General features: G+C 48.9%; 1 protein-coding gene across 4 annotated transcripts in view; it reads right to left on the bottom strand.

Annotated features, from left to right (window-relative positions):
* Positions 1-1,502: 1,502 nt before the first annotated feature.
* PTGFRN (prostaglandin F2 receptor inhibitor) overlaps positions 1,503-9,155 on the bottom strand; it is an 84,585-nt gene continuing 76,932 nt past the window's right edge. For all 4 annotated transcript variants that reach the window (XM_066377255.1, XM_066377258.1, XM_066377256.1 and 1 more), the window contains 2 exons: positions 7,052-7,357; positions 1,503-4,908 (listed from right to left, as the gene is read on the bottom strand). In XM_066377255.1, the coding sequence (XP_066233352.1) occupies positions 4,742-4,908; positions 7,052-7,357 (473 nt within the window). In that variant the 3' untranslated portion in view covers positions 1,503-4,741. The remainder of the gene's footprint in view (positions 4,909-7,051; positions 7,358-9,155) is intronic.

Raw genomic sequence — 9,155 nt, 5'->3', positions numbered from 1 at the left:
AGTCGGCATCCTCACCTAAGTCTAGAGGGACAGAACAGGCTCCCTGGGACCAAGAGGAGAAGTATGAGTTGGATGGAAAAGAGGTTTAGGCAAATAGTATGTATCAAGCCCCATGGGCAAGTAAGTGGCAGACTCTGACAGCTTAGCATAATGCCTAGGCACACTGTGGGTATGCAAGCAAGTTTTTGCTTTGTTTTTCATTTATACTGAGGCCAGAACAGGTTCAGCAGTAGGTAGGGGACTGCTAACGACCAGCTCTGACTGTGCTAGCATCGTGATGAGAGCAGAATGCTCCCTGATGCGTGCTGTGACGGCCCCTCCGCACAGCAGAGCGCTCATTGTGTGTTCACCAATTCCAGTACCTTCCCCATGCCTGCGACAGAGCCAGTCCCCGGGCAAGGTGAGGAACCAAGACACAGACCTCACAACATGTGGTGGTCCCTACACAGAACACAAATGAGGACCACAGGGAAGTCCACACAGGAGGCCAGCTAAGACCAAGTGGTTGCTCCGGGGCCAGCGGGAAGTAGGGGCCTGCCGCGGACCAGAGCAGCTAGAAATTCTGGGTCTTGAGGGAGAACAGTGTGGAATTAAGAAAATAGACTCATAGAGAAAAGAGGATGGGATCGGGAGGCCTCTTCAATGCTGATGGCAATATCTGACAGAGAACCATAGCCCCCAGTTTGCTTTATTATATAGCCATATGCAAATAAGGAAGTCTTTGATACAAAGTCACACATCTGAGGCAAAAACAGGAACTCTCTCAAGGCATAAACAGGAATCCCCCCACCATACATAAGTGAAATCAACCAACATCTGAACAAACAAAGGGTGAGAGAAAGGGCATGTAAATTGCTTCTAGCAACTTAAGCAAGTGAAGTGGGGCTATGGGATGAGTGCAAATACTTAGTTTCATAGCCAATATGGAGGTGGGGGGGTGGAAAACTTAGCCTTTGCTAGGCCTCGAATTTACAAAGGCTTTTTGCCACTTGCAGTCTACCACAGGCCCCCCCACCCCCACCCCGGGCTCCTTCTTGTCCGGGCCCTTGGAGCCAGTGGCTGGGGAAATAGCACTGTTTTTATATTACAGGGCCAGCACCTTCTGGGGTGGTTTGGCGCCAGACTGGAGGATGAGTCAGAAAACCACTCTGTTCCAGTCACAATATGGTCACAGAACTTTGGTACTGGCTTCCTGATCTGCAGAGGAACTACATCAAACTTCTCTTTCCTCACAGAAAACTGTAAGGTCATGAGAATGCACCAAATGACCAAGAGACCTTCCTCCAGGTCTGGCCCTCACCTTTCCGCTTTTTGGGAAGCTCAGTATCGATCCCATGAAATCCATGTCTTCCTTTATCTTTGGTGAAAATCTATGCTGCTGTCATAGGATTCAAACAGATCAGAAGGTGCTAACGCAACAATTGGAATTTAGCCATAATCCTTCATGCAGAAAAGATAAAAGGATGACAGAGGCCAACATCACATTCCTCACACAACTTCAATTTAAATTAATTTTCCTTTAATGAAATAAAAAACAAATGGTGCACTGCATAATATTTGTGGTCACAGTATAAAACAGCACAATTAGTTCATATAACATTGGATATGGACAAAAATACACAAGACCCCCCCTTTGTCTACGTAAAATCCGGCAGATCCTATGTGCCCACTACAAAAGAAAGCCAACTTTTTTTCTCCTAGTGATCTGCACACAATAGTTATCACTGAGAATTTGGTCAAACAGCGGAAGAGAACTTACCCAAATCCCAGTTTCCTTCTTCCTCTGTTGTCATCGGTGAAGCTAAAAAAGTTTTCTGAAAGTAGCAAATTGTGTAGTATTGCTTATTATTCCCGCCACAAAGGCTCAGTCTTTGGCTCACAGATGCCAGTGACAAAATCATGGCTGCAGGCAGTCTGCAAAGCAAGAAGCAAGAGCCACCAGGGAAACAGACAGGGGTCTGGGTAAGAGGGACCTCCTTCACCAGATCTCGGGAAAGCCACATGGATAGCAGGGAAGGAAAGACAAATAAATATATTTCTAAATTAAGATTTAAATCCAGCTGGTGAGTCAGAGTTCCACTGTCCTGTGAACAATCTGAAAAGTTGTTAAAAATGTCAGAGTTTGCATTCTTTTTCTTTTTAAAAAGTGTAAAATGTATGTAAACATTGTAAACAATTGAAAGTAATTTTGACGCTCCTATCTGAACATAGCTTAAGTTCTTTCTGGGGATACTTTTATGATTAGGAAAAATACCCAAATATTTGATAGTTCCTTTTTGTTCCGAAGTGCAATGTCACCTGTGTAAATTCACACATGTGAGTCGTGGCTATGTCCTTCCTCTACTCAGCCCAGTGCTTCCAGTGGGAACCTCCTCCAGAAGTACTTTGTGGCAGCTTGATTTGGTGCAACTTGAGTGTCCCTCACACGTTTAAAAGGACACACATTCCTGGCACGCTTACATCCCTGGAAAGAACAAGGTCCTTGGTACAACACCCTGGGATTTTCCCTTTTGGACTAGACTCCAGGAGACTGGCAGTTTGGCCAGCCCCGTGGACAAAGGGCAGGGCTGGAGTCAATGCCTTAACAACCCCCACCTGGAACTACAAGAGCAGTTGGAAAGGGCAAGGTACATTGTGTGAGCACAAGTCACCTTTACTACTACTGAGTGTCTGGTGTGACCCATGTTTGGTTTCACATACACCTGGGGCCACCCGTCACATCCCAAGCTAAGTACCCTTTCTTCTTACAAAGAAGGGCCTGTGCTACAACAATCCTAAATCTTCTAGTAAGTGTGATCACTGCCAGGGTTCAAGGGTACTGGCTGCTCCTAACATAGCACCTGTTTATGTGTTCTCTCTTTAATCCTGGTTTGTACGGTCACCTGTGACCCGCCTCCTTTGGAACGACCCGGAGAAAGTCCTGGCTCTAGTACTGTCCAGGCCTTCTCTTCTTCCTTAAGTCACAAATGCTGCCCACCTTCCCAATTCCATTTGCACCTGGAATCATCTGTGCTGCTCCCATTACTGCAGGATCTCGTTCCTATCACATGAGCACTCCTCTTTGTGGTCAAACCAAAGAGAAAACACTGAGTGGCAATCAGCCTCATGGGTGCGACTTAGTGATAAGTGCGGAAGGAATTGTGGGCAGCAGTGTGAGGGAAGTGGAGGGGGCGTGGTGAGCCAGGATGAATGGCCATCGTTTTGTATTGCTTTATTGCTCCAAACAAATGCGTCTTTTTTCCCCCTTTGGAAGACAGGCGAGTGTTAGATCCTTCAGAGCTACAATAGCAGCACAGAGGAGTGCAATGTAGGGCATGAGTCACCTGTGAGCCCCACACAGCCCCATGGGGGTGCTTCCAAAAGGCCAGCGCCGTGCGGGGGGGCCCAGACACCTCAGGAGTGGAAGATCTCTTTTGGTCCACTGTCCTACTCCTGGTACGAGCAGTCGGGCTAAACAGACTGCTCTCACATCTGTTTTGTAGGCTGTTCACATTTCAGTAAACTGCTGGGTTTCTTTCACGCCCCTAACAGGAAAGCAAACATCCCACAGTCTATCCTTCCTCACTAACCCCGTGCAGGGGGTCTTACAAAGCCCCTAAGGACTGAAAGGTCAGAGAAAACACATGGTTCTCCCAGGCAATTTCTGACTCCATGAAGTCACCAGTCTCACATGCAGTAATCATCCTTCCCATTAAGGAGACCAAGCAGCCTGTGAAGAATGGGGGGTATCTGTGGGTCCTCCTGGCTGTCCCTTGGTGTCCAAGGCCTTGGCCTCCTGCAGACAGGACTGAGGAGTGGAGATGGCTTCTTCCACTCAACATACCCCTGGCACCATTGACCCTCCGGCATGAGCTGCAGAAACCTAGCTCTCAGGATCCGCCTTCCGCTCCCTGGGGCTCCTCGAGCCCAGTGGCCTCCGCACTATTGGAACGTCTGTTCCTTCCCCTGTCCCCAGCCTCCTCTTCCTTGCAGACCTTCTTACTGCCCTGGACAGAGGTGGCTGTGTATTTTTCTTCATATTCATTCTTAAGGCTAAGGTGGCAAGATAAGGTGCTCGGTGGAGAGCCAGACTCTAGATTCCAGGACTGCCTTTCCAGCACGCTTGCAAAAAGCAAAGAGCAAAGAAATGGCGGAGGGCAGAGAAGAAAAAAACCAAAATATGCATTTGGGCTCGATAAGAAGTTATATGCTGCAAGTTTCGATTTAAAATGTGGTCTAAATCCTGAAAATAGGGCGTGAGGCCGGATAGTAAAAGCCACACGTTGGCCTTCGGCAGAGGTCTGAGTCGTCTCTGGGGCAGTGCAGAAGGCGGTGAAGGCCGCTCTCCTGGCCCCCGCCTCCAACCCTGAAGCTGGCTCTCACCCAGGACAGAGAACTCCGAATGTCGTCACCCCATCCTCACCGCAACCCCTCGGAACGAACGCTATGAACACACACAAGTCAGAGGTCTATAAACCAGTAGGAGAAAAAAATTAGACAGAGGTTAACCATTAAAAAGCCGCAGCTGGGAAGAGACACACTCGACTGTCCTCAGAAGGTGCCGTGGGAAGAAAAGCTGTGTGCTGGTAAACATGTCCACGCTCAGAACTTGACATGCAGAGGGAAAGAGCGCCAAGTCCCACCTGAGATTCAAGAGGACTGGGTTTTAGTGTAACACAATTCACGTTAAAATATCACCGTCCTCTTCTCGTCCAATCGCTCCAAGGCTGTCCCCTGGTTGCTGCTGTGGCCGGGCGCCGGCCTAGTCCATCTCCATGGACATGAGCCGGCGGCGCTCACGCCGGGTCTCCTGGACTTCCTTCTTACAACACCAGTGGGAGCTGCAGTAGCCGATGAGGCAGGACAGGAGCCCGATGACAGTGGACAGACCGACACCAATCAGTAGCGGGTACTTGAAGGCGTTCAGCACTGGGAGGGGGGCAGTAAAGGCAAGCCGGGTTAGTGATGCCAGGGGGTGGCCGCAGGGAAGACCCCCACCCAGTCTGCCGCGGGAGCCCTCAGACCTCAGTCACCCCGTCTCCAGCCCCGAGCACAATGCTTTCGATAGGAGCAGCTCAGCCCTATTTGTCCAAAAAATGAACAAATGTCTCCCTACTCAGTTCGACGGGAGCGAAATAGACAAATGATTTCATTCCATGTTTTGGAATGTCAATTTGCTTTTTAGTGTTTTGGCAGGAGATGGAGTTTTAAAAGTCAGCAGAAGGGCACTGCACACTCTACAGCAGATGCCTCCTTAAAAAAAAAAAGAAAGAAAGAAATTTGTACATAAATCAATTCTATGCATAAAATGACTGAAGTGCACTGGGGAGTTATTTTAAGCAACACTATAGTAAATTATCTAGCAAAGTGAATGCTCGCTCCCCTACTTGTTTGGTAGATCTGAGTGTTCATAGGGAGCCACTTCAAGGGAAGAATTTCTTTTTTTTTTTTTTCATTTTTCTGAAGCTGGAAACAGGGAGAGACAGTCAGACAGACTCCCGCATGCACCCGACCGGGATCCACCCGGCACGCCCACCAGGGGCGACGCTCTGCCCCCCAGGGGGCGATGATCTGCCCATCCTGGGCGTCGCCATATTGCGACCAGAGCCACTCTAGCGCCTGAGGCAGAGGCCACAGAGCCATGCCCAGCGCCCGGGCCATCTTTGCTCCAATGGAGCCTCGGCTGCGGGAGGGGAAGAGAGAGACAGAGAGGAAAGCGAGGCGGAGGGGTGGAGAAGCAAATGGGCGCTTCTCCTATGTGCCCTGGCCGGGAATCGAACCCGGGTCCTCCGCACGCTAGGCCGACGCTCTACCGCTGAGCCAACCGGCCAGGGCCGGGAAGAATTTCTAAGATGCAAATACGGTGCAAATGTCAGGAATGCACATCCACTATTTGGGTCCCCCATATCCCACGTCCCCTTCCCACAGAAGTACCAACCCTCCTTAGCTGGATGCTGGCACTGGGGGAGCTGCCTGACATTTACTATGGCTGTACTGTCACCACCGCCCTAGGAAAGGTTATTATCCCATTTGACAAGAGAGAGAATCAAGGGTCAATAGGGCTGAGTCACCTGTGGAAGAGCTGGGGTTCAAGTCCAGTCTCCCCCAAACTGACAATATCACGGGGGAAACATATTTAAAGTCGCCTACTAATGATCAGAGGCACCCCGGAGCTTTTCTCTCTTTTTTAAAATTCAAAATTTTTATTTTTAATTTATTATGTCGACATGGTTTCAAGTGTCCCACTCAATATAACACCCTCTACTGCAGTGGTCCCCAACCTTTTTTGGGCCACGGACCGGTTTAATGTCAGAAAATATTTTCACAGACCGGCCTTTAGGGTGGGACGGATAAATGTATCACGTGACCGAGACAAGCGTCAAGAGTGAATCTTAGACGGATGTAACAGAGGGAATCTGGTCATTTTTTAAAAATAAAACATTGTTCAGACTTAAATATAAATAAAACAGAATAATGTTATTTATTCTTTCTCTGCGGACTGGTACCAAATGGCCCACGGACTGGTACTGGTCCACGGCCTGGGGTTGGGGACCACTGCTCTACTGCATCCTGCCCCTCCCCCATGCCCCATGCAGCCAGAGTTTTTTTCAATGTATGTTTACCATGAACCGTTTCCCAGAGAAGACATTTCTCATTAACAAAGGCACTGCTGTCTCTGCTCTGAGCACCTCATTAGGCTGACCCTGGCGGTCAGCATGGGCCAAAGGGCCAGGAGCGCCCCCTCTCATCTTGAGATTCCACGAAGAACCCCTCCATGCTAGTGACACACCAGGAAAAGCCTCCCATTTCCAAAAGGAGAAATGAAGACGGGCGCCAGAGTGTCCAGAACCTGCGCTCTCGACCCCGTTCTCTGGCTTGGCCTGGCACGGTGAATTCGTACAGGACTAACAGAACGCGCACAACCTCAAAGCTGGGCAAACAGAGCACTGCTGTGCTCTTGCAGTCTAGGCCCCGGCCAGGCCGAGAGGAAACCAGGCCTCTGTCTGTGGCAGTACAGCAGAAAGATGACAGTCCCCAAACCATGAGAGCAGGATGTGAGTGTCACTCTTACCATCCATCTTCACAGTTACAAAGATGGGCTTAGAGTAGATCTCTGCCTCCTTCTGCCAGGAACCTGTTGGTGACTTAACCCAGGGAGTCACGGAACAGTAGTAGTTGCCGAAGTCCTGGTCCTCGGAACCGTGCACTTGCAGCAAGAACTCCAGCACACTCATGCGCTCCAGGCTGAGGTCGCTCTTCCAGTCCCTCTGGGCCGTGTTCACAATCCCCTTCCGGTCCAGGGAAGACAGGAGGACGGGGGCCTTGTCCAGGCCGAAGGAGTGCACCACAAACCAGGACACATCGAAGGCCATGTCATCTATAGGTCACCAAGCCAAAACCCTGGGGTCAGTGCAGTGGGCAGAAATACGATGTATGGCTCACACACATGTCACCTGACGATGGGCCAGCACTGCTCTACCTACCTTAGGTCTCACCAAGTCCTCACACCAACCCTGAGATGAAGGTACTATCACACTCCACACCCTATGGCAGGAACAACACCTGTGAGGTCACAGCCAGGGTGTAGTGGAGTATGTGTTTTAACCCCGGAAGTCTAGCCCCAGGGTCCCCCCTCGTAGCCATGTCGCTGCCACCACCCAGCCTAAGGAGCACAGGAAGAAGAGTCAGACCTCAAAGTGTCTCCTACAGAGAACATGGGACATAAAGCTGATACGTGGTGACATCACATACTCTGTCTCCCAAAGTAAGCAGGTCCTTTGACATTTTGGGCAGAAGCACCCAAGACAGGAAGGACACAAAAGTCGTAAAGAACAAAAGGCACATCAAGTGAGTCACACAGAATTTAGAATGGCAAACCGTTCCAGTTTCACTGTTTGCTGTGGTCTCTTCCCCCCTGCAGAAGTGCTTAAGTTCAGAACCAGAGGAAAATATGTCAAGCTGAGAAAATTGAGCAGTTTTAACAGCCCAGAGAAGACTGCTGCTGAATCGTAAAGGATGCTACAAAATTAAGTCTAACAGCCTCAAATAAATTAATATGGGCATTAGAGAAAGAAGACATTGGCACAAGTTGTAATTCTCATAGAATGTGAAAATAAAGTGTCCGCTGTGAGCCCTTAACCTCTTCTGTTGACTGTTACCTACTGGTATCAATTGTGTCAGGTCTGAGATGCACCGAGCAGACAAGAGAGGACTGTAATGCCACAAACAGTGTTTTATCTTAAGTTCCCTTGACAAGGCTTTCTAAGTAAATGTTAAGTAACACAATTTTGGTTAAACAAAGTAACACTCATTTAGTAAAACTACACATACTGACCTCAAAAACCACATCGTAAGGCAAATGAATTATAAACAGATGCTTGCAACAATTTCTACAAAACTATCCAAATGGTAATTCCTTTTCAACTCATTCTAAAAATGTTAAGGGCCACGGAAAATCCCAGCTCTACCTACAGGATGACAGCTCTCTACTCTGATCCTCAAAATACCTTCATTACCTCCCTACCAACTTAACTGTGGCAATTGAGCAGAAAACACGATTGTTTCCTGTGGATAGGTCATCCCTTGCCAAGAAGACCAATTCCCTGGGGGCAGAGGGAGTGTTGTCACCGTTCTCACACCTCATGGTGTCAGAGCAGAGTGAGTACCTGGATCGCTATCATGCATGAAAATTCTAGCTCAGTGCTGCTATAACCTGCAGGTGCTGGGGGGTTACTAAAGGCAAAAAGTCACATTGCATCCCCATGACCTGTGCCCTGATTCTAACCCCAGTCCCGCTGCACCTTATAGTGTGGTGGCCAGGTTGCAGGGCCAGGCTACCCTGCTGGAATCCCAGCACTTATTAGCACTTACTAGCCTTGTAACTTGGTGAGTCACTTAAATTCACTGTGACTTAGTTTCCTTATCTGTCAAATAAAAATGACATCACCATGGTCAACACAATTATCTTTATAGAATGCTAAGAACAGCACCTGGAACGCAGTAAGTGCTCAATGGAGATGGTCACCATGAACAACATTCTTCTCACCACAGTTCGACCTAGAACTCTACAACTAAGTGCTGAGAGGGGTGTTACCACCTGCAGCAGGGGCTCTGGGTGCCCTGTCCTGGCCAGCTGCTACATTGAGCTTTCACACCACCTCCTGGAGATTAAGAAA

This window comes from Saccopteryx leptura, chromosome 3 (genome assembly GCF_036850995.1).
Source record: "Saccopteryx leptura isolate mSacLep1 chromosome 3, mSacLep1_pri_phased_curated, whole genome shotgun sequence".
NCBI classification, from domain to species: domain Eukaryota; kingdom Metazoa; phylum Chordata; class Mammalia; order Chiroptera; family Emballonuridae; genus Saccopteryx; species Saccopteryx leptura.
Note: the sequence above shows the minus strand (reverse complement) of the source record. Positions and strands in the feature narration are given on the sequence as shown.